The 25,530-nt window shown below is 42.9% G+C and overlaps 2 protein-coding genes across 2 annotated transcripts; both read left to right on the plus strand.

Annotated features, from left to right (window-relative positions):
* The first annotated feature begins 6,663 nt into the window (after window positions 1-6,663).
* LOC119651400 (L-dopachrome tautomerase yellow-f2-like) lies at window positions 6,664-11,534 on the plus strand. Its single transcript, XM_038054987.1, has 8 exons — window positions 6,664-6,958; window positions 7,175-7,422; window positions 9,504-9,609; window positions 9,670-9,874; window positions 10,663-10,839; window positions 10,896-10,977; window positions 11,036-11,227; window positions 11,310-11,534. Exons 1-8 carry the CDS (start codon window positions 6,841-6,843, stop codon window positions 11,451-11,453), a joined length of 1,272 nt encoding a protein of 423 aa, XP_037910915.1. The 5' UTR covers window positions 6,664-6,840; the 3' UTR covers window positions 11,454-11,534.
* A 5,419-nt stretch (window positions 11,535-16,953) lies between these two features.
* Window positions 16,954-18,395, plus strand: LOC119652519 (46 kDa FK506-binding nuclear protein). Its single transcript, XM_038056714.1, has 3 exons — window positions 16,954-17,152; window positions 17,253-17,480; window positions 17,538-18,395. Exons 1-3 carry the CDS (start codon window positions 17,143-17,145, stop codon window positions 18,290-18,292), a joined length of 993 nt encoding a protein of 330 aa, XP_037912642.1. The 5' UTR covers window positions 16,954-17,142; the 3' UTR covers window positions 18,293-18,395.
* Window positions 18,396-25,530: the final 7,135 nt, after the last annotated feature.

Below are 25,530 nucleotides of genomic sequence, written 5' to 3' on the forward strand. Positions count from 1 at the left end.
ATTAGATCAGGGCTTTGAAGTGTGCTAGAGCGCTTCATTCACTACAGGATTACAGTACCTTGTAGGAGGCAATGTGCACATTGCACTCGCCCGAAATTATTACCTTGATTTGGCTCAGGTAGTCATTCACAACTGAATTCAATGGTATCCGACATCCAGTCACGATAACGAGTCCCTCTGTCTCCAGCTTTCCGCTACGACAGGCCAGCACTCTAACCAATTGAGTCGTCCGCACAGAAAGTTAAGTTGTAGGAGGAGAAAATCTTCAAAACAACACTAGCTCAAATACGGTAGTTTGTAGGCTTTCTACCAACTGAATCTATCCCCACCCCTTCTATAAAAATAATTTACTCAAAGTTGCCTCTAAGTGCCTCCTGTCTCTACTGCACCATCGTGGACTCCATCGCAGGGTGGACAATCGAGTGAAGTATCTATAAGCCTGTAGGATATTAGGAACCTCTATGCTCCGTGTGAAACTGAGTGAGATTATTTATAATTGATTTCCCCATGCTTTTTCCGCTCCCACTTCACCTTATATGCTGGTCATTAGATTTACCAAGATATCAATCAGCAGCATTCCAATGATATGCGTTACCTTTCGCAAACTACAGAGCTCTTGTGAACGTACGAGGGGGGACCCATAAGTTGCGGGAATTACGCTATGATGGGGAGGGAGAGTGGGGAAACCTATTGTTTGACCACATGCCCGTTAGTGTTACGCCACCTGCGTCAGTGTGCGAAGTTGTGTCGCTGTGAGCGCATCGGTTCGCCTGTGAGATTTTTTTAGTAAAACAACTTTTTACATTTCGGCGAAAACGTCATGGCAGAACAACGCGCGGCTGTGAAATTTTGTTTCCTATTGGGGAAATCGGCCGCGGAAACTATTGTAATGCTTAAGACTGCTTATGGGGATGCTGCCTTAAGTAAAACCAAAGTTTACGATTGGTTTTCACGTTTCAAAAATGGAGAAATGTCTATTGAACACCAACTTCGTTCAGGACGCCCCTCAACGTCAAGAACTGATGAAAACGTCGACAAAATCAATGCCCTCGTTCATGAAGACCGTCGCCGAACCATTGACTGACTCTGTGAGATGTCAGGAATGTCAAGGAGTTCAATTCAGAGAATTTTATCCGAAGATTTGCCCATGAGAAGGGTTGCAGCCAGATTCGTCCCGCGCCTTGTCACAGATGAGCAAAGGTAGCGTCGACGTCAGGCATGTTTTGAGACTCAAAATCAGCTCGAAAAGGACCCTGAATTTTTTTCCAAGGTGATTACTGGTGATGAATCGTGGTGCGACTCAAAAGGAATATGAAAGGAAAGCGTTTTGCTACTGTGGAGGAGGTGAAACAAAAATCGCTGGAACGCTTAAAGGAAATCCCGATGAGTGAATTTAGAAAATGTTTTGAACAATGGAAGAATCGTTTGTAGAAATGCGTTGTAGTCAAAGGCGGATACTTTGAAGGTGATCAAAATTTGGTGTAAAAATATTGAGAAATAAAGAAGTTATGACGAAATTCCCGTTTTTTTTGGGTCCCCCTTCGTATATGCCTTGAGCTGTGGGCAGGCATTTGCAGTCGTCCATAGTGACATAATGATTTCTCTTTGTTATGTACCTCTTCACTGCCATTACCCCCTTTTTTTGATTATCATCGATGAGTATGTTGTCTTCGACAAGCCCGTCATATGTATCTAGCTTGACCAGTTACCAGATCACGTGTTGTTCAACATATTTAGAACGTTCCATAAGCTGTGAAGATTTGGTCGATTCTATGAACCACACGAGGATTTGTTGAAAATAATTGACACCAACTACCGTTGGGACGATAGAAATGTTGGTATTTATCATTTTGCATTCAAAAATACATTGACCTAAACTGATGATAACGGTTCTATTTGGACGATAACCGATTTCCGCCATAGTAGTTATCTATTCACTTCTTTCCTGATTCTTCCGAAGGGCCAACATGGCTACATTTGGTAAAAAAAATGCACACCTGTTCTTTACATATATGGAGAGTCCCTTAAACTGAACATAAAATGACATTATTAACTGCATGCGTAGGAGTTGGTAGCCCCAACAATTCTTTCAAAATTCGTGTCAATAGATGGAACGGTTTCCGAATAAATTACCTTTGTATAAACCGATTTCAATAAGGTCTTAAAATTTACTATGTCTTAAGTGCAAAAGTATAGAGCCATAGGTTGACTTCCATTCTATCGAGCCTCTGTTTGTTCATGTTGATATCTCCTTTGGAGATAAAGTTAGAGAAAGCAGAGTCACGGGGACAATTTCATTCATTAGGCGTCCACGTTCTCTGTATATCTTGAAATCCCAAATAAAAACTACTTTCGTTTCAAGAATTGATATTGCCTCAACAGATTTATGAAGTTCTTTTAGCTTAAAAATAGTTCGTCGTTTCCTGATCGACCTATGTTAACTCCCAGAAACATTTCTGCTTTTCGAGGTCCTCGAAATCTGCTGTTGAAGGCATTTCGTACAATGCTATTGCCTGCAAATGGCGTCGACAAATAAAATGAGATATACTAATGTTCTCTTCACTGTTCGGAGTATAGTAATCTTGTAGATTGATTTCTTCAATCTAAGTTTACGGAGAAGTTCATTTCTCATATTGTTCACAATTTGTGACACTTAACCATGTACAGTGTCTAATGTATAATGTACTAATGTAATTCTTCTTGGTGATATTCATATACAAACATGTCTTCTTGACGTCCATGTACTTCATTTTCCTTCAAAGAAAGATTATAAAACGGGGATGGGGATATCGAGAAGTGGAGAGTGAGTTATCATTCTCATCACTCTCATCGTCAAAGCCAACTATTAATCGGTAGTTTTCCTTCAGGTAAAGGAGTAAATTCCTATGGCTTGGTATCCAGAAGTGCCTCCTTTTCTTCACATACTATTTCCATCCGTTCTTCTTTTTTCCTCCTCAACTTGATTTCTTCAATGATCGTAAAAACTTCGAGCATAACATGGTTCTCCTCTGAGATGTATCAGTGTAAAAATATTGTGCTACATATTTCCCTGTTACCTATTAATTTTTTTCTCCTTGGCTTTCTTATCCTTGCTAGTGCACCTAAGGTTCTTGACCCGGCACTATCCCTGGAACCTGCGGTTGTAATTACTACAGATGCAGCTTTTACATAGTGACAGTTTACCGGGGTTATTTTAACACTAGCCATTGGCTCCACCGGCGTTTAGGGCTCTTCTTTAATGTCGAAATACTCTCTTCCGCCTCCAACACGGCACTTGTTTGCATTTCGCTGCAGGTCTGGGTCGTACAGCTTCTCCTCTCTGTGGGTAGCAGATTTACCTGTTCGGTCCTGCCCTTTCAGCCTCTATTGCCTATGCGATTCCTTCGAGGATCTCAGTAGACTTTTAACCCGTTGTTTTCTCTGAAGTATCCTTCCCTGGGTTCTCCCTGTGCGCAAGTATGCTGACAAATCTGTAATTGATGAAGCAATTATGGCGTTTAATGCCTCTAAGGAGCGATCATCTACCCGGAGTTTGTCTTTGCCCTCCTCCTTGCTTATAAAGGCTTTCCATAATCGCGTATGGAAATCCATGTTTTGAGTGAGGAGGAGAAGCAGAAGTTTCCCCGTTTCAATTGCTGCCGGGTTGGTAAAGCAAACTATCATCATATGTGCCCCTGGTATATCATCGTCAGTACATGTCGACAGCTTCGTTCCCTTCTAGCCTGACTATTTAGGGACTATAGCTAGTTCGCCTTGTCCTCCTTCGCGCAGTCCACCAGTATAAGACCTGATCGGGAGCGCACGCCGGTGAACACGAGCTTCTTACTCCACCCCTCACAAATCTCCATGACGATGATGTTCTCAATGATTTTCTGCTTTTCTTTTCCTTGGCTCCGCTCTAGAAGGCTTAGGTCTGGTTTCAGGCCTTCATTTCAATAGTGCGCCACTGGGGCCTATCTGGTTCCTGCTGTCTGATATACTGACTTCAGACATACTTTTGCTGGTTCGCAATAAATCAGTGTTGACCTTAGCTCCACTGGTTAACTTAACAACTTCTTCCCTCTTGGGTGTAGTCAGTGTGCGTGTTGCGTGTTGCGTGTTGCGCAGCATTGCGGAGGTGTGCTTTCGCCTAATGGGCCAATTTGTGTTTCTTTGCGAATGATGTAAACTTCTGATTTTTAACAAAAGGCGTCCCGCTTGTTTGTTATTAATTTTTTAAACCTTTTATTGATCTGAGTGAGATGGTGCTCACAAGTATAGTGGTTAGGAAGTCCACCGTGTCGGTAAGATCAAGCTTATTCACTGGGACCAAATATCAGGGAAGCTCCATTCGAATGCAGCCAACTTCCCCCGACTGCAAACTATCGAATAGGTACGGTTAGCGTTCCCCTTGCATCGTGGGAGGTTCTTTTTGACCCCTCAGTCTAGATCCGCAGTGTTTTGTTAATAATAGGATCTTTGGTTACAGGGTATGGCTACCACCAGGCTTGGCTCCTAGGGAGCCACATATCAACCCCAAAGAGAGATAGGTTGGTTGCCAAGGAGCTATATTCGCATCAGTCTATCCTGCAGTCAACTGCTTGATCTTTCTATACTAGATAATAATAATAAACGTTGGCACAACAATCCAATTGGATCATCATCATCAACGACGCAACAACCGGTATCCGGTCTAGGCCTTCCAATTGGATTAGGAACTTGAAATGTGTTAGAGCACTTCATTCAAGACCGTAACGGTAGACTATGGGATAACTTGTAGAAGGCAATGTGGTCAGCACTGCACTCGCCCGAGATTATTACCCTGGTTTGACTCAGTACTCATTCACAGCTAAGTTGACTGGTATCCGACGTCAAATCACGGTACAAATTCCAGCAAGATTCGATCCGCGACCTTCCGTACAACAGCCTTATACTCTAACCACTCAGCTATTTGGACACTAGATAGGCTCAGGAATATGGGAAAATCCGTTGGACATTTCGGACCCCTTGTGCAGCGATGAAAAAATCACTTGTTTTACTAACAGGCACAACTAAGAAACATGCAAGAACTGAATAACTTTGACTAGGGTTTGTAATTAATTCGCGGCGTCACCTCAGCTGTTTATATTGAAATGTCAAAACGGCGCAATTTATTAAACCACATACGAGAGAAAGATTCCTCCTGTCAGACCTCATTTATTACATAAATGGTAACAAACTTCAATAAGAATAAAAAAATAATAAAAGAGATTTTTATACTCCCAGAAATGTATGAGCACGAAGAAATCGATAGACCAGTAGCTTACTCCAAACTACAATTTTTATTTTACAGTGTAGATATCTATTTCGGGAGCCACTTACCCCCTTCATCAGTACAAAACTACTTACTAAAGTAGCATTGTAAAATAAAAATTGTAGTTTGGAGTAAGCTACTGGTCTCTCAATTTTTGGCTTGACTACAGATAGAAGAGAATATCTAACCTCCACGAAGAAATCGCTCAAATAAATGAAATTTTCCCAGTCAATCCTTCTGCGACGTATCAAGAAGTCCGTCCAAGCCGTCAATCATTCCATGATTTTACTTGACTGGGAGTTTGGAAGCCCCAGCATAACAAATCCAAGTACGGAAGTCTCGACATTCACCTAACAATATAACCGTAGCTAATCAACTGATTAATACCAGTTGTTTAAGGAAGAATGCATTTAATCATGCCTCGTGATATACGTATACCTAAACAACTTCCGTAAAAATGCGAAAACAACTTGAAGGCAAGGACAAGCAACTGAAGGAGTATCCGCGCCGAAATTTTCACCTGACTAAACAAATATCAAAAACCTCCAGCCTGGAGGACTGTTGAGTCTACCGCTCCTGCTATTAGCACCTATAGAGAGAGATACTTTCTTAAATACTGGTCTTATATACAACAGGAGAGCTGGTTCATAGCATTCTTGTTCTCAATTAGTACTTCCCGCATTATTACTAATTATTCGTCGGATACCCGGAATTGGCGTACTTTATATTTTGATAACTCAAAGCCATTTGAGATGAGTCTATGCATTTTTATTTGTGAGAATTTCTGCATAACTCCGTATTACCTTGAAATTTCACCCTGAATACTGCCAGAGCAAGAGCCGTTGTCGTAGGAAGACAAATCAGTTACTGAATGTGCTACTGCTTCCACAAATTGGAACAAATCAAATAGCAGGAGTATAGATTCTCTTAGAGAGTCCGATAACCCTTGTCCAGATAATGACAAATTGGAAAACACGTCTTTCGAGTTTATATATACAACAAATTTTCGGTTCCTCGCCAGAGTTGCTAACTTAGCAAAATCAGTTCTCCTGACCGCCGTTAGATAGATTCATTTCACTTTATTTATTCTTTCCAAAAAATACCTTGGTACCCCACATTTGGAACAGCGCACTAGCACGCCTTCGATTGACGGTAGCAAAAATGAGCTATGCCACTGGGCTAAAGGTCGATTCCCATGAAAGAGCTAAATTATAATTAGTTATCTCATTATTCAGCATCATTATGAAAGATAAGCTAACTGCTCACTATAAGCGTCAGTTGTTTACTATTTCAATCTAGTAAGTATTGGCAGCCCACGCCGTCAGACCAGACCGAATATCAAGAGTATACCACTACTATGCGACCTTCCGAATTAATTTACATTCTGCCAATACTTTAGTAACTAATCAGTACTCCCCATTGAGCAGTAAAGCCAGTCAAAGATTCAGATTCGCTTTCATGCTTACTAGAGTGCATCTTGAAGTGAAACAGCGCAGTGCGAGCTTCAAACAAGATTAGGCGTTATTATTGTTAATAATAGTTATAGACAAAATACCGGATATTCGTCAATGACAATGTTTTGCCCCGCAAAATTTTGTATATTGCTGTTCGCAGTGAAATTCGCTTCGGGATTAGAATTCGAGGAGTTCATCAGATGGAAACAAGTTGCATATGAGTCGATCCCGGGTAAAATTACATGATGTTGATTTCAAATAAATTCTCCTGTTAAAAATCAAAATAGTTAAATATTACATCATTATTTCCTCTAGCGGAAACATTTTTGTGCAACTTATTATACCAATTTTATAAGAAATTTGAAACACTAACTCCGTGATACAAATCCTGCAATCAATCTGTTCGGATCAGCCAAGTGCGACCAAATAATCCTATCAATGTTTTCAGATGCATCTTATCTTACACCTGACTTTGTTTTTCCTGAATACGCGGCTGTTCCTGGCGATGACTCCTACATACCATATAATAACGTACCGCAAGGAGTAAATCACTACAAGGGAAGATTATTCATAACCATGCCGCGACGCAGCCCTGGGGTACCGTCAACCCTCAACTACATCGATCTTAAACAGACGAAAGCAGGAGATAGCCCCAGACTAAAATCGTATCCAAACGCTGAGATAAATAGTCTACGCGTAAGTACTACTCTGTTAGTTTTTCTGAATCTCCCTTATGGTCAAGAAAAAGCATTAACGCTTGAAAAGCTTTAATTAAATTTAGTTGCAAGTGGATGCGGACTTAGGATCCCACAATTCTCAAAAAAATATTTTCAGCTCTTGCCAAGCTTTGGTCAATAGTATAGGCGGATTTACGCTCAATATAATCCGTAGTCATGTTGTGTTCTGCGAAGTTTGGGTGCTAAGCCCTAAACGAGATGTCCGTGGACCAAAAAAAAGAGGGAGTAAGTTGCTCCTCATTTGGTTTGGTCCGGCATCAAGTTGATGCGGACTTAGGACTCCACAATTTTCAAAAAAATAGTTACATAATATATATGTATGTATGACTTGCAGTACGTTTAGGGAAAAGAATAAATCCTGTTCATTTGGTTAGATCCAAGGTCGCGAAAATACGGCAACCTATCAAAGAATGCGCAAAGGCACGGATGAAAGGAATAGAGTATCGGTGTCTGAGCATTTGGAATGGAGATGACCAGCAGCTATAGGAAGGTCTACATATACCCCGTATTATAAGATCATCGATTTTTTTCTTTCATCTAGCTCTAGAACACTTACCTTTGATTAGATCGCGAAGCCAATAATGTTGATGTGGTTCTGAATACCGTTCTTAACCGGCTGGGAGAAGCTACTTTCAATAATGACGTTGCGATATTTGCGCGAATGCGATGGTCAGCAATGTAATCGAAAACAATGGAAAGAGTCTCGTTTGCGCAGGTGGAAATTCTTCCTAACGATTTCAAAGAAGATGCGCCGTCTATTAAAGCTTTATTCTGTAGGTCTACCAACAACCCATAGTGACACAAGAAGTGTGCGCCTAAAAAGGGGGTGCTAATGCCCGCGAAAATGAATCGTCACGGAAACATTCAGCGAAATTCGAGACTCACGTCCCCCTGCCTGTTGCCGTAAGTTCAGATCGGAGACAAGTTCACACAGTCTGTCGCAAGGCATGAGGCATCCTAAATTTGTATGGCCTGATAGTGCCAAAACAGGGTGGGAACCCCAAAGGCCGTATCGTATGACTATCTGAGCCAAGAGAAGGACACATATTGATCGCGCCATTCTGGTCCTGAGTTTAACGGCTCCACGCCCGGAGCCGAAGCATCAGTTTTTTTTATTTTCCTGCGTTAGCTCGGGTGTTTACTTCCGATACTCCTAATGTTTGTTTTCCGAGTTCCAGTGCAGACCCGCGCATCAGTTTAAGGCCACGTAAAGTTTGGTACAATGACACGTGAGGGACGGAAATGTTTAGAAGGACTCTTGGTTTCGGACTTGCTTTTCAGGCAATCATTCTCCTTTTGTAGTAAGAAAGATTTTTTCGACTCCCCCGTCTAGATCTGCAACGCTTTGTTAAAATAAGGCTATGCGTCGCGGCACATTAATGTTCCTGGTAAATAATAAATAAAAGGCTAAGCCGAATCAAATGAAAATCCTTACCGTCATAAAAACCCCTTCCATAGACTTCACTTCCCAGGAAGTACCCATCCAGATACATCTACGATAGCAGGCAAACCTGCCTCGCGGATTATTCAGGATTTCTAAAACGTTTCTTACTAAACTAGTAAAGCCGCACCCTTACCAACCTGTCAATTGATATTAATTAACCGAAATTAGCAAAATATCTTTGTTTTAAATATCGCCATATCCCGACAATCTTTTAAGTAGTATATAATAAAAATGGTTGCTATTGATCGCTAAATGGGGTATAGGGTGTCAACCACCCTACCATAGCTGTCCATTTGATACAATACACTTCAACTTCCTACAGAATTTTCCGAGCAACTTGAAGTCTTCCTCCATGACTCTGCACCATGGGGAGACCCATTGCATAGCCAGCAATGGGATTATCGCTATCTACTGTCACTTCCGCCTGCTCAACACTTCTATGGGTACCTAACCCCTTCGCCGATGAAATTCTGATAACATGACGTAAGCAAGGGTTGAGGATCTATCCTCAGATTTTACTTTTACATGATAAGGGTTCCAAAATTTCACATCATTCACTTCAACTGATATTTAAATTATTTCATGTCTCTTTGCAGAGTACCCTCAAACCTGGACAAAAAAGGCTTATTTCTGTTTACAGGACGCGTCTAGATCCCTGCCACAGGCTTTGGTTTGTAGACACAGGCATGTTGGAATACCCAAGTAAGTATATGCATTTTCATTACAACTCTCACAAATACAGATACTGATTGTCTTCGACAGATAATAGAACTCAAGTTCAACGACCATCAATATGGATAATGAATCTACTAACCGACGAAGTCATAAGCAGATATGAGGTCCCAGAAAGCATCGTTGTAGAAGGAAGAGGTTTAGTCAGTATCACACCAGACATCACAAAGGGAAAGTGTGATGAAGCTTACGGTTATATTCCTGATTTAGTGCAGCCGGCATTACATGTTTATAGGTGGGTGCAATACCGAGAACTATGATCTGTTCATAACATTAATAAATAGTATTTTCGGAGTCGGTCAGTTTCAACGTCCCGCAGTATGTAATTTCAACTACAGACGAGTAGCAGGACCCTATCTAGCTGATAGATGACTCAATCTCAACGCGTATAAGCCACAGGACACCACTTTGCTTATTGTGGCCATAACATAATTTTCTTAAAATAGTTATCGTTTCGATGCTTGTAGTTCTTCTAAATAAAAGTAAAACTAGGTAGCTTTCTCCTACTACAATATATTTTAATAGTTAGTAAATACGTATTTCGAGAGCTACTTACTCTCTTCCTCAGTACTTAAGCTACCTAGCTTACTTACTAACTATTAAAATATATTGTAGTAGGAGAAAGGTACCTAGTTTTATTTTTATAATTTTCTTATTGAATCTTTTAAATACTAGTCAACCCACCAGTTGACCAGATCGAATACTAACGTCCTTAGAAACTTGCAGGAGTCTAGAAAAAACATTTTTTTTTTTCATTTTTGATAATATCTAGATTCCGTTTAATATTTTTTTCCCTTAATAATATTAAAATTACTTAATATCGATTCCTGGCAACGTCTTCACCTCCCACCAAGACTTTCCGAGAAGCTTACACTCTTCCTCTACTGTTCTGCGCCACATCGCTCTTAGCAACTTAAGCTACCAGCGAGCAATTGACTTTGTAGTGGGCGCTTAGATTCATTATTTCAAATCAGTTCAATCTTCAAATCTGAATTACTTTCCTTGTGTTCGTTATTTCTTCAGCCTAAAAGACAATCGAATGTGGACATTCCGACATAATTATTTCTATTTTGATCCACAATCGGGCGATTACAACATAGCTGGGCAACAATTTCAATGGAGAGATGGAATCTTTTCGATCACGCTCGGAGACGAAAACAAAGAAGGCTTTCGGGATGCTTATTTTCACCCACTTTCCAGGTAATATCACTACATTATAAAATCCTTGTACTATTTTAAAAATGTGTCCATTTCAGCACTTCCGAGTTTGCGGTTTCTACGAAAGTTCTACGCAATGAAACAAACGCTAGAAGACCACACCAAGGAGAAGATTTCAAGGTAACCCTAATTCCTAACTTCCTTCTTTGATTATCAAATCAGATCCATTCAATTTCAGCTTTTAGGTGCTCGAGGGAAAGACATGGAATCTTCTGTTCACGTTTATGATCCTCATACGAAAGTTTTATTCTATGCGCAGATAGCACTCAGCGGAATAGGATGCTGGAACACCCAGAAAAGATTTGCAAGTCAGAACCATCATCTAATTCATCAAAATCTACAAACTATGATTTATCCAAGTGATATAACTGTACGTACACAGACCCCCTGGTTTAATGTTTCATTTAATTGAAGTCACAACTAAAGAGGTACTTTCCATATTACTTTTTCAGGTTGATATGGATGGCACCCTCTGGGCAATGACAAATTCTATGCCAGTTTTTATCTATTCAAAGCTAGATACGAATCAATACAATTTCCGTGTGTGGCGACAAGAAGCTGGAAAAGCTATTCAAGGCACAGGATGTGCATTATAATTTAGTAAAACAGGTCAAAAGATGGGAAAACAATGAAATTAAGAATGTACTTTTTATGAATATCACTTTTGCATAAACTGGTTCACTATTTCAATATAGTCATTAACCCTGAAATTTTTTCGTCGACATATCTGACCTATCTGGGGGCTGTTAGGGGTAAATTCTGCGCTTTTCTGGCTACCTTGCAGGCTCCTAGCAGCATTCTTGCTTGAAACTTCTCTGGTCTGAATTCGTTTCATTAATATTTTTAAATGTTTAATATTTTTCAGATTAAAGTTTTGAAAATTGGAGTTTTGAGTTTTTATGCAACTCCGCTCACTCTGCGGTGTCCTTGGAACTCTTAGGGACTGAATTGCTTATTACCCCAATTTACTTATTTATTCGGATCATCATCATCAACGGCGCAACAACCGGTATCCGGTTTAGGCCTGCCTTAATAAGGAACTCCAGACATCCCGGTTTTGCGCCGAGGTCCACCAATTCGATATCCCTAAAAGCTGTCTTGCGTCCTGACCTGCGCCATCGGTCCATCTCAGGCAGGGTTTGCCTCGTCTTCTTTTTCTACCATAGATATTGCCCTTATAGACTTTCCGAGCTGGACCATTCTCATCCATACGGATTAAGTGACCCGCCTACCGTAATCTATTGAGCCGGATTTTATCCACAACCGGACGGTCATGGTATCGCTCATAGATTTCGATGTTATGTAGGGTACGGAATCGTTCATCCTCATGTAGGGGGCCAAACATTCTTGGGAGGATTCTTCTCTCGAACGCGGCCAAGAATTCGAAATTTTTCTTGCTAAGAACCCAAGTCTCCGAGGAATGAATGAGGTGTATGGTGGGGGAGAAGCTACAGCTTCAGAGCACTCAGGCCGTGTTGGCCCATTGTACTCTGAATGAGGACTGGCAAGATCATTGTCTTGTACAGTAAGAGTTTTGACCCTATGGTGAGACGTTTCGAGCGGAACAGTTTTTGTAAGCTGAAATATGCTCTGTTGGCTGTCAACAACCGTGCGCGGATTTCATCATCGTAGCTGTTATCGGTTGTGATTTTCGACCCTAGATAGGAGAAATTACCAACGGTCTGAAAGTTGTATTCTCCTATGTTTATTCTTCCCGTTTGACCAGTGCGGTTTGATGTTGTTGGTTGGTTGATTTCTGGTGCTGACGTTGCCACCATATACTTTGTTTTGCTTTCATTGATGTGCAGCCCAAGATCTCACGGAACCGGCTCGATCTGGATGAAAGCAGTTTGTACGTCTCGGGTCGTTCTTCCCATGATGTCAATATTGTCAACATAGGCCAGTAGTTGGGTGGACTTAAAGAGGATCTTGCATTTACCTCAGCATCACGGATCACTTTCTCCAGGGCGAGGTTAAAGAGGACACATAATAGGGCATCCCCTTGTCGTAGACCGTTGTTGATGTCGAATGGTCTTGAGAGTGGTCCTGCTGCTTTTATCTGGCCTCGCACATTAGTCAGGGTCAGCCTAGTCAGTTTTATCAAATTCGTCGGGATACCGAATTCTCTCATGGCCGTGTGCAGTTTTACCCTGGCTATGTGATCATAGGCGGCTTTAAAGTCGATGAACAGATGGTGCAACTGGTATCCATATTCAAACAGTTTTTCCATCGCTTGCCGCACAGAGAAAATCTGATCTGTTGCTGATTCGCCTGGAGTGGGCCAATGATGTTGTGGACGTATGGAGCTATCCGGCCTAGCAAGATAGCGGAAAATATCTTATAGATGGTACTCAGCAACGTGATACCTCTATAATTGCTGCACTGTGTGATATCTCCTTTTTTATATATGAGACAGATAATGCCTCACTGCCAATCGTCAGGCATTGATTCGCTGTCCCATACCTTGAGCAGAAGTTGGCGAACCACTTGGTGTAACTGGTCGCCTCCTCTCTCACGAAATCGCCACCATTTAATGCGCGGCGGGCCAGTGCGTTCCTCACGGTGTTTTACCGGTGGCTTAATTCGCGGGAAGACAATCAACGGCCGATGTTGAGGTGCGGTGATCTCAAAAGGAACGGCTTTGCAATCGGTATCAATGGTAAAATGTCGGCGTCTTATGAGAATACAGTCGATTCGCGTTTTACTGTTCCCACAATAAAATGTAGGAAGATGAGACAATCGTTTGATGAACCATGTATTCATAAGTACAAGGTCATGGGTTTCCGGAAAATCGATTATACGCTCGTCGCCCTCATTGCGCGCTCCGAACCCCTTTCCCCCATGGCACCTATTGCCGTCTGCCTTTTCATCCACATGACCATTAAGGTCGCCGGTAATGATGATGTAGCCGTCAGCGGACACGTGACAAATCTTTTCATTGAAAAGTTGCCAGAAGGCATCTTTCTCGGCATCAGGTCGCCCTGTCTGTGGTGCGTACGCGGTGAAGAAGTAAATAATGCGATCAGCTGATATAATGGTGAGCTTCATCAGGCGATCATCAAATCGTTCGACTTCAATGTCAATGTTCAATGTCGCAGCTTTTAGCACCAGACCATCGGCTTTCTTGCAGAGCGCAGATATCAATGCGCCTTTTCCGAAGGGGTCTTGGGAGTTCCTCGGTCTTTCCAGTTAGGTTGCCAACATTTAGCTTGCAGGCACGTATTTCTTTTGCTCGGACCAACTTGCTTACGTCCTGACGCCGTCCATGCGCCAAGAACCCTTACCCATTTCTCGACAGGACCGGGGCCCTTCCTGCCGCGTCGACTGAGGTGGGCGCCCTAGCATTTGCCCGAAGCTTGTGACTTAATCCGATCATCTTGTTTCTAACGACATTGTATGCATTTTCTTGGTCGGCCTTTCGTGGGACCTGTCACCAACAGAGATCAGCTAGGGTTTATCTCATATTATATTTATCTCATTGCCTGATCTCAGCATTTTATTTTTGTTTTTCTGAGGGTGGTCCAAAGTACGTTGCCTCAAACCCTCCTCCTTTACATGGGCTTGGGACCAGCATACTATGTTAATAGCATCGTGGAGTTGCATCTTTGCCATATATCAGGCATTGATTCGCTGTCCCCTAACAAGCTCTGTAATTCCATCGGCTGCAATTCATCGACTTTAAAATTAAGTCGCCAGTGATTTTAAATCGATGAATTGCACGAACTGTTTCTTCTATGCTTGGTAATATCAGTATTTTCTTGTATTCGTCAGTTGGCGGGACCTCCAACTCGCCGATGTTCTGCATGCCCATTCTGTCGGAAATCAGATTTCCCTCTTTGGTTAGGCAGGATGAGCATCGAGATGTATAAGGCTTCATCCTGCTGACTTTCTGATAAAACTTCCATGCCTGGTATGGTTATTTCTTGTCCTTTGCGAGTTCACAGACCTGTTGATTTATCCAGGCTTCCTTTTTTAAGGTTTTGTGTGAAACAAAACCTTATTAGAATCGATTCGATGTCTGTCTGTCCGTCTGTCTGTCTGTCCGTCTGTCTGTCTGTCTGTCTGTCACAGCCGATTTATTCGGAAACGGCTGGACCGATTGTCACGAAAATTGGTAGGAGCATGTGATCTGCCATTCCCTTTACATGCAGCCACTGACGCCATTTTGTGTTAAGTTTAAGGGGGGCTCCCCATACATGTGAAAGGAGGGTGCAAATTTTTTTTTCACAGAATGTAGCCATGTGGGGTATCAAATGAAAGGTCTCAATTAGTACTTTTCGAAGCTGGTTCAATATTTTATACTGGGTGAAACATAGGCGAGTGAGGGCTCAAAATATGACCATCAAAAAGTGTAACAGGTCTCGTTCTCAGAACCTATCCAACCAAAAAATCTGAAAAAAATCGCAGTAGTGCATCTCTACGAAATCTAGGCCTCAAAATATATCCGGTTCCGATAACTGTACAAATAAAGTTAATAATAGTATATTTCCACATTTTAGAAATTTACCCGGCACCCCCATTATGTTCATCCCAGAAGTACAGAATTTGGCATGCGTGTAATGAAGAACATAATGCACAATTTGGTGAAGTTTGAAGAAAATCAAACTATTATTAACAAAGTTATAGGGGGTAAAACTTTACAATTTTTTGTCAATTTCGTGCACTCTACAACCTGCATTCGTCAATACCACAACGAAGTAAGTTCGTATGAATTGGGTGGAAAAAAATTATTTTGTTTTAGTTTTTTAATCATTTGTATATGAATATCAATTATTCCAACGGGACATGTGTGTATGTAGGTATATAGTATATGCGTGCTAATGGAATTTACGGGTAGTGCCTAATTCAGATAGATATAAGAAGTAAATCGGAAATATGGGTACGATCAATCTATATACGTGCCTAAATGTGTACAGTATTCGAAAATAGGCAGTTTGTTTGTTTAGGGTGAACGTAACATCTACGGCTGTAATATGTACGTATGTCTCGTAGTTTTGTAGCCGTATACGGATAGAAAAATTTTAATTGAAATTTCTTAGATAAGATGAACACAAAACCTTTATGCCCGAAGCGCGAGCTTCCGGTATTCCGACTTGTTTCGTCTATGAAGTCGCTTCTCCGCTCAAAGAAGTCGATGTCGTTTGCTTGGATTTACTTAGCGAAAATATCAGTTGTTAACATTAGAGGTATGTATATTACATACATCACAAAAGTGTAATGTCACATTATCTTAAATTATTTTCAATAAAAGTTACTGATTTTGCGTTATTTGACCTTGAATGTATTATTTTTTTAGATATTACGAATTTACGTTTGATGAGCGATAACTCTGTTCATTTTGTACCTACAAAAAAATAAAAAGCTTCATTCTTTTTGTTACTGAATATGCTTTGTTTCTGTTTCATATCAGTTCTACACGAAATGCATTGTTTTCGAGTTATTTGCGAAAAACCGTTGAAAAACATGCATTTTTTGGAGGAAAAACGACATATTTGAACAGGAATAACTCGAAAACTACTTGTACGTAAACTTTTCACTAAACATTTTTTTTCTTAAAATGAGCCATTTAATTGAAGTTTTGCTGCTTATGCTACCCTCTACCCCCACTCCAAATGGACTGACTGAAAAAATACGGTGTGAATAGATGATTTCGATTTAACGTCTAAATGAAGCACTACTCGTTCGCAAAAATCATGATTCTCTTTTCTTTGCATATGAAAATATTTTATTATCTAATATTACTTTTTTTCAAAATATGTGTATCTGTTCAAGTAAATTCTGCATATTTGCGCGAACAAGCGGGTCGCTTGCATAAAAAATGTTAGAAAATATCTAAAATGGTCCCCCGATTTAGAGCCGTAATCTGCTAAGAAAAAATCTAAAATAGTAAATTCATCATGAAAATCATTTCTATAAACCAGGAACGAAAAAAAGTCCATTTCGCTAATAGATATACATCACTGGGATGATAATGTAAACGACGAGGGAGGTGTAAGTAAAAAACAAAATGGACAAGTATTTTTTAAATAACCGCCTTAACGTGGACACAAACCATCCAATTCGAAACGAACGACAAGCAAAGAGTAAGTTCAGAATTCAGAACGTGTCAACCGGTGTTGATATTCGTGAGGTTGTGTCGCGCGTGCTGTTGACTGTTACTTCCCAAGTGGATTTCTGTTACTTGTGCTGTGAGATTGCCGATATCTTGTCGTCAACTACTAATTTAAAGCCCACGCAATATCCATACAGAATTCAACGTGAACGGTTATCGATAAATGCAGCAAAATGTTCTGGGGTAAGTACACAATGGTACGAAGGACACCACGTGTTTCGGAATGCCCGCGAATGGGTACTTCGGTATGCGAACAGTTCAAGCTGACTCTTCTACTTCGCAGGCCTGTCGTTGAAAGCAAATAAGAAATACACACAAACGATCTCCAAGCCCTTCCACGTTTCCCAGGCGGCTTTGGATATAACCAACAGCTCAGACGAGCCGGTCCAGGTAATCCTCACTTGGGACAAGAGCAACTACATCCTATGCACTCTGCGGAAGGGCAAAACGGAACAGGTCCCGCTAGACTTGAATTTCTCGGAGGGAGATGAAATTTCCTTCACCGCACAAGGTTTGTAGTTATTCTTAAACTTTTAGAATGTTGGGTTAATGTTGGCGCCACTTTCAGGAGGTGGCAACGTCCACTTGGCGGGCTACTTCATGACTGATCCGGACATCATGTACGAGGATTCTGATTCGGAACAAGAGTCTGCCGATGACTTGGATCTCACGGATGGAAAGGATTTAGAGGAGTCTCCAAAGAACAACAAAAAGGCGAAAAATGCCGGACAACTCAAGAGGAAAGCTGAAGACAAACCAATTGAGAGTTCCGATGAAGAAGATGAGTCTGCTGACGAGGAGGACGACGACGATGATGATGAGGACGAAGAAGATGAGGAGGATGAAAGCGAAAGTGAGGAGGAAGAGAAACAGCAGCCTAAAAAGAAGCAACCCAAGCTAGACAAATCGAAGGAAAACTTAGTTAACGGAAAAGCACAGCAGCCCAAGGAAAAGAAAGTCCAAAACGAAAAGCCCAAGGGAGGCGAGAAGACACTACAGGGTGGTGTTAAAATCGAGGATATCCAGGTCGGCGGAGGTCAAGAAGCACGTCCCGGGAAGAAAGTACAAGTCTACTACGAAGGCCGACTGAAGTCGAACAACAAAGTTTTCGACAGCAGTAAGCAGGGCGCTGGGTTCAAATTCATCCTCGGCCGCGGTGAAGTGATTAAGGGCTGGGATATTGGTGTTGCAGGAATGAAAATCGGCGGTAAGCGAAGAATCACGTGCCCGCCAAATATGGCGTACGGAGCCCGGGGCTCTCCGCCAGTCATCCCGCCCAATAGCACGCTCGTCTTCGACGTAGAGCTTAAGGGTGTCCACTAACACACTTATTCCAGTGCGATTTTTTACATAATCACAATTTCGTTATAATGGTTTGTACAAATAAGGAAAGTAAATAAATAAGATCTGTATTAAAACAAAAATATGGCTCGTTATTTTTGTGGTTATTTTGTCATCAGATAGTGGAGAGAGCCAAGACGGGGTAGCATTATTGGTAAGATTGTTCTGAAGATTTATGACCGACGAAAATGGTTGGTGATTTTTGGCTTCACCTGCGCTCTTCGGCCAATCATTATTCTGAACTAATTGCCTGTGGATTCAGCGTTTGGGTATTGGAATAAGGCACGTTTAAAACCGGACAAATGCCTGGTCAAAGTTGAAAACTTCTCCGATTGTGGAAGAAAATTAGGCTGAATTATGGAAGTAAATCTAAACGCCTATATTGCGAGGAGATATGCTGCCGGGCGCGTGAGCAAATACTCAACGGACCCATCGGGGCGCTGGAGAAAGTATGTATTTACAGAAAAATTGCCTGGAAGACTGGTCAATAGACAAGACTGTTACTGGGAAGCATGACACTACGAAGCTAAGATGTATGTTTCCTAATAGCCAGGAGTACGCTAGAAAGCTAAGCTTTGAGGTAATGCGAGGTGCAGTGCACGTGGTCTAACCAGGCCCACATGTATTTATACAACGTAAATGTATGGAATGAATGAATGAAATTGGCGCGCGGTTGTTGACTGCCAACAGAGCCTGTTTCAGCTTACAAAAACTGTTTCGCTCGACACGTGTCGTCTACATGACGAAATCTAAGAGCGATACCACGACCGTCTGATTGTGGATAAAATCCAGCTCAATAGGTTGCGGTGGACGGTTAACCTAAACCGTATGGATGAGGATGATCCAGGCCGGAAAGTTTATAAGGGCAAGAGCTATGGTGGAAAAAGAGGACGAGGCAGACCCTGCCTGAGATGGAGCGATGGCGTAGGTCAGGACGCCAAACACCTTTTGGGGATATCGAATTGGTGGACCACGGTGTGTGGAGTTGCTTATTAAGGCAGGCCTAGACTGGATAGCGGTTGTTGCGCCGGTAATGTTGATGATGAAATGTATGAAAATATTACGTTTTTGCAGGCATATTGTGCGCTTTTTGATTGTGAGGAAAAATCGAAATATGTTGCCATCTTTATTTGTGTTTCTACAACCCGGGTTGCGACGTTAGAAAAAAATAAGATCCGTTGTTTGCCTGAGAATTGCTTATTGTGGTTTATTTGTGGTTATTTGTGAGGTTTGTAGTCTACGTAACAGCACACGTAAGTAAAAAGATTGATTTTATTTTGCACATATACCTCAATTTCATCATAACAGGAAATATTTAAGAAAGGAGATATTATGGAAGAAAGGAAGATGCATGTTGTGTGCCTTTAGAAGATGTGAAGGTCAAGCTATAGTAGAAAACCCTCTACAAGAGAGTAAGGAAGACTACTCAAGGGGAAAACCGGCTATATTCGTGAAAGATGATGGAGGCTCCAATTGAGAGAGACGCCGATGTTCAAATATCTCATCATACACTACGCAAGCGTACTCCCTCGACGATTACCTACCTTTTCGTAGTGAGGGGGCTCAGCAAGGAGCATCCTTCGGGAGACCAAAGGTGACACCTGAAGCTAAGCGGTAATCAAATCCCAAGCCAAGGTGTGAATATCGTGCCGAGGGCTGAATGGTTATAGGGGTTAAGTTGTGGCCATGAACGGCTACCCCCAGTTTCAATTAGCCTTGTCTCAGCAAAAAGGGGCTCTGCCGGGATCGATATATTTTCACCCCAACTATGAAGAAATTAAAAACCTAATATACAAAAGAAAACAACATCATTCCAATCATGCGTCTAGACTCAGATTCTCCACTCATTCAAGTAGGAACCAACCTTATTGGGACCCAGTCCTTAACGGGCGAGCCAAAGCAGTCCCCTTCTGTCAGCACTCCGGACGCCGGCTCCAATCGGCGCCATCTGCTAAGGCTACATTCTTACCTACGGGTAACCATCTGCCTATCGGACAAAACTGGCGATCCCAACTCTTCGGCTCAAATGGCTGCAAAGAAGGCGAGGCCAATAAAGGCCAAGTTGTTATTTGCGGCCAAGACTACCTTGTATGATGACACCAATCCATCCGGTTACGATACAGAGCACTGCTCTGTGGGAGAAACTGGTGCTCAGAGGTGACGGTGAGGAAGACGGGGCGACAACCCTATCGGCCAAACCAAAACCAAGTGGCCGAGGAGAACCTCCATAGTGATGGCATCGGGAGACGCTGTACTCACTTTGGCTTGCCGGCCGTGATGCAGTCGGTGAATGCTCCAAAGGCCTAATTAGGGCGATCAGACCCGAGCCTGCAGGGAGACTCATCTGAAGTGGCAAATTGGTCACGAAACCTCACCAGGAGTATACTGGTACCATGGGAACCGAGATAGCCCCTGAACTCTCATACTTCGGGTGAACTCCGGTTGTATGTGGAGCTTCATGGGGGTTGTTGGTTATGCTCAAGCGAGAAGAGGCCTTCGGGCCTCGGCGTGGTGTTGCGTTTCAACACGGGTGCCGTACTCCTTACCTCGGTAGAGATTTAGGTAGGTCTTCCATCCACCAGTATTAATGCTAACCCATACACTTAGTATAGAATGTTACTGTTGTTGCTTGTCTCAGCGGGGCTCTGATTGTGATCACAAAATCAATCCGTGTCTTAAGAAGACCGTGGGATTAAATCGTCCAGACAGGTGCTCACGTTAAACCCTCAAGGACTCACTGTCGGAACAACTTAGGAGGAAACTCCTCCTAACTGCAAGGTCTACATCCTCGCAAGGAATTCTACTACGCTTTGAGTCGGTAGGTGTATACCGTAAAATGTTACGGGTAAACTTTGCCGACGAAAGCACGAACAAGTAGCTCAGACAGTACTGCTCTTCCTTCAACGATGGGGGGTGGGAGGGTGTGCGACTAACCCTGAAGAAGGTTTCCGAGCTACCATCGTTTAAAAAGTGTTTTATCTGGCTTCCAGAAGAGGAGCATAATGGTGCTGAGGTCCTTAAATAACTTGGAATCCAGAATAACCTCAACACCTTTACCTAGATGCTATTAGGTAGCAAAGCAGGAGGAAGAGTTGCTAGGCCGGGAACTTTCCTTACTATCGGTGTTCCTGAACCGGATATTAAGAAGGTTCGGGAGCAAACGGGGCACCGGCTCTACTACACGTTTGGGACCGTCATATTACAAGTATCGAAGACGTGCAGCCCAGGGCATCTTCATCTGAACCGTAGATGCGGTACCATATCTCCCAAATAAGTTTGGAGCACTTATTAGTCATCGCATCAATAACTACAAGATATTTATATACCTCATACAAGAACCATAGGTTGGAATGGGGAACTTAGGGGTTTAAACTTCCGACATACTGATTTGTTGTACCCCAATGGAAGTGATAGGCCCCGCTCTTGCATGGTGGTTTCAAATTACCTCCACGCTATCTTGGTTAACGAGCTACGTGATGGCGATACCGCAACAATCAAATTGACCATAGAAAGCCAGCAGGGAGATAAGGAGATTCTATGGTGCTCTGGTTATTTCCCTTATGACGTAGATAAAGTTCGCACTGGAACATTCATCAGAGGTAACCAATATGCCAAAAGTAAAGGCATGGGAATAATAACAGGATGTGATGTTAACGCCATTGTGACGTTAATGCTGGGGATGTTCCAACATCAACGCGAGAGGAGTGACACTGCGGGAGTATCTGGTACGAATGGAATTGCAGATCGTCAATTTGGGTAATGAACCCAATTTCTTCAACATGGTCTAATAAGAGGTCATCGACATCACGGTGGCATCCCCTGATATTGATATCACGCTCTCGGATCACAAGCGTATTGATTTCGTAAATGGTATGGATCTACCTCCACCCACTCCATGGAGACCCTTTTGCGAAGAGACTAACTCTCTTGAGTCAACCTCAAAGCTGAAGCGGATTCTGGTTAAAGAACGTAGCCAGAAACTGGGTTATTTACGTTTACAGAACGGGAGGTACACAGAAAGCGATGAAGAAACGGCAAACCATTTGCTTGAAATGCACTTTCCAGACAGCATCCAAAATCTAATCTCGGGGCCAACAGATGCATACAACCCTCAACCGAGAGACTGGAATCTGGCATGCAAAGTAGTATCACTGGAGCGAGTAAAATGGGCATTTAACTCGTTCCATAGATACAGGTCTGCAGGTCCGCATGGCACCATTCCTGCGCTAGTAATAGAGGAAATGGATGCCCTGAGTCTACATATTCGGAATATATATCGTGCATGCCTAACACACACTTATATTCCAATTAACTGGCGTGATGTGAAGGTGTTATTTATTTCCAAACCAGGAAAACCTACACAGATGCAAAAAGCTCCCGACCGATCAGTCTAACATCCTTTCTGCTAAAAAGATTAGTAGATCAATTCATACGAGATACACACTACTACACTAAGTGGCCAATTCACCATAGGCAACACGCCTACCAGAAAGGCAAACCCATGGAGACAGCACTCCATGAACTTACGGCAAAAAATTTAAAAGGCGATGTTCGAAAAAGAATAGGCCTTAGGCGCATTCCTGGACATCGAAGGTGCCTTCAATTATGTCTCATTCGCGGCAATTTGTGATGCGACAAGGCAGCATGGAATCGAACCGCTGCTAATCAGTTGGATCCTTCACATGCTAGAGTGGAGGAAAATCCACATATCGGTCGGCCACAAGTCTATTGAAGCAGAATGTTTCAGGGGCTGCCCACAGGGAGGGGTTCTCTCTCCACAGTTATAGCTCTTGGTAATGGATACCCTGTTGTGGCTCCTGGAGGACAAAAAAGTCTTCGCGTAAGCATTTGCGGACGACCTAGCCGTAATAAGTACAGGCAAGTGTGCGAACACGGTATATGACCGCTTGAATGCAACTCTGCGTGAAATCCACAGCTGGTGCCTCCGCAATGGACTCACGATGAACGCTAGGAAGACTGGACTAGTTATGTTCACTAGGAACGTCAGGTGGGGCAGCTATACGCTACCCACTTTAGCAGGGGCGGAAATCCAGCTGGCACAAACAGTCAAATACTTAGAAGTACATTTCGACTCCAAGTTAACGTGGAAGCACCATATCCAGGAACAATATCAGATTTCTCTGCTGCTGTTTGAATGCGATAGGTCAGACCTGGGGACTTGCACCAAAACGGATAATCTGGATGTATACATCCATAAAAAAACCCATTTTGATGTATGCATGCATCGTCTGGTGGCCAAGACTGAATTTTGCTAACAGCAGGAAGCTGCTAACGCAGATACAGAGATTTGGTTGCCTAAGTATTACTGGAGCATTGGGGCACTTGAAGCTATCCTAAATTAACCCCCCATTCATTTGGAGGTGAAACGAAAAGCAGCCAACGACGCATATAGGCTCGATACAATTGGGGCGTGGAAAGGCGGCCAATCACACGGTCATGCGTCTATCTGGAAATTCCTTGAAAAACATCCGGCAGCCCTGATGCCGATCGATCATATGGTTTCAGGATTCGTCTTTGAAAAGGCATACACTGTCGTAATCACCGAAAGAGAAGAATGGTCGACAAGTGGCCAATGAGTCTTTTCAGATTGCAGTAATAATCTTCACCGACGGGTCAGTCATGGAGGGTGGATCGGGCGCAGGGGTGTTCTCGAAGAGTCCGATTATCGAACTGGCCCGCCCCTCGGAAAAATAACGACCATATTCCAGGGGGAGATATATGCCACTTCATTGGCAACAGAAGAATGGCTGCGACAAAAGTTGAGGGGTCGCACCATTCGAATCTGTTCCGACAGTGAGTCCTTGAGGGTTTACGTGGGTACCTGTCGTGGAGACTTAATCCCATGGTCTTCTTAAGACACGGATTGATTTTGTGACCACAATCAGAGCGCCGCTGTGACAAGCAACAACGGAACCAGTATATATCAATTGCATGGCTCAGTATTCATACTGGTGGATGCAAGACCTACCTAAATCTCTACCGAACTACCGAGGCCCGAAGGTTTCTGCTCGCTTAAGCATAACCACAACCCCCATGAAGCTCCCACTAAGGGGCCAACCGCAAATAACCGAGCTGTACTCACACACAACAGGAATTCTGAATGGAGTGCAGGGGCTATCCCGGTTCCCATGGTACCAGTATACCCCTGGTAAGTTTGCGTGGCCAATTGACACTTCAGATGGGCCCCGTGCAGACTCGGGTCTGATCGCCCTGATTAGGCCTTTGTAGCATTGGCCTGCTGCATCACGGCCGGCAAGCCAAAGTGAATACAGCGTCTCCCGGTTCTCCTCGACCACTTGGTTTTGGTTCAGCCGACAGGGTTGCCACCCCGTCTTCCTCACCGCCACCTCTGAGCACCAATCTGTTCCGACAGTCGGACGGCATTATCAGCACTAAATGGCAACGACATATCAAGCCAGTTGGTGTGGAGTTGTCATCAGGTGCTGCTGAAACTTGGCCGACTGAACGAAACATTCCTGATGTGGGTGCCGGGGCACTCTAACATCGCTGGTAATGAGGAGACTGACAAACTGGCTCGCCAAAGGTCTTGATCCACAATGGTGGAGCCAGAACCAGCTCTTGGAATCCGTCCATCTACTGTCAAGTCTACTCTAAAGGGTGAAATTGCAAGGATTCACGCAACCTCTTGCCGGCAGACGAAAATCCTTTTGAAAGAGCCTAGAGCCACTAGAGCGGCATTTTTATTGTCCCTTAAAAGTGGGACATGAAAGCCCTAGTAGGGCTTTTAACGGGACACTGCTCCTTAAACTACCATATGGAAAAGATTGGGGTGGTGGTTTCGGCTATGTGCAGCCAATGTGATGAGGACGAGTAGACGGCCCTGCACTTTTTATGCAGTTGCCCGGCATCCTCAGATCTCAGACGAACACCTTGGCAAGGTTTTCTTCAATGAAGAATCTGCACACTGTCTGCCTCTGGAGAATGTTCTCAGATTCGCTAAAGCCTGCGAACACCGTAGCCGGGAAGCCATTGAATAGGCGGTTTACGGGGATAGTACAATGGGCCTAACAATGGCCTGAGTGCTCGGAGCTGCGGCTCCCTCCAGTAAACTAAATTAACTAACTAAACACCCAAGCATTTGACATAGTCAAGGCAGTTCACCGATGACTACTCTAACCTTTCAAAATTCATCTTTTCACAGAAACTAGAGCTACAAAAAAATTCATCGAAACACAATA

This window comes from Hermetia illucens, chromosome 3 (assembly GCF_905115235.1).
Source record: "Hermetia illucens chromosome 3, iHerIll2.2.curated.20191125, whole genome shotgun sequence".
Classification (NCBI taxonomy): domain Eukaryota; kingdom Metazoa; phylum Arthropoda; class Insecta; order Diptera; family Stratiomyidae; genus Hermetia; species Hermetia illucens.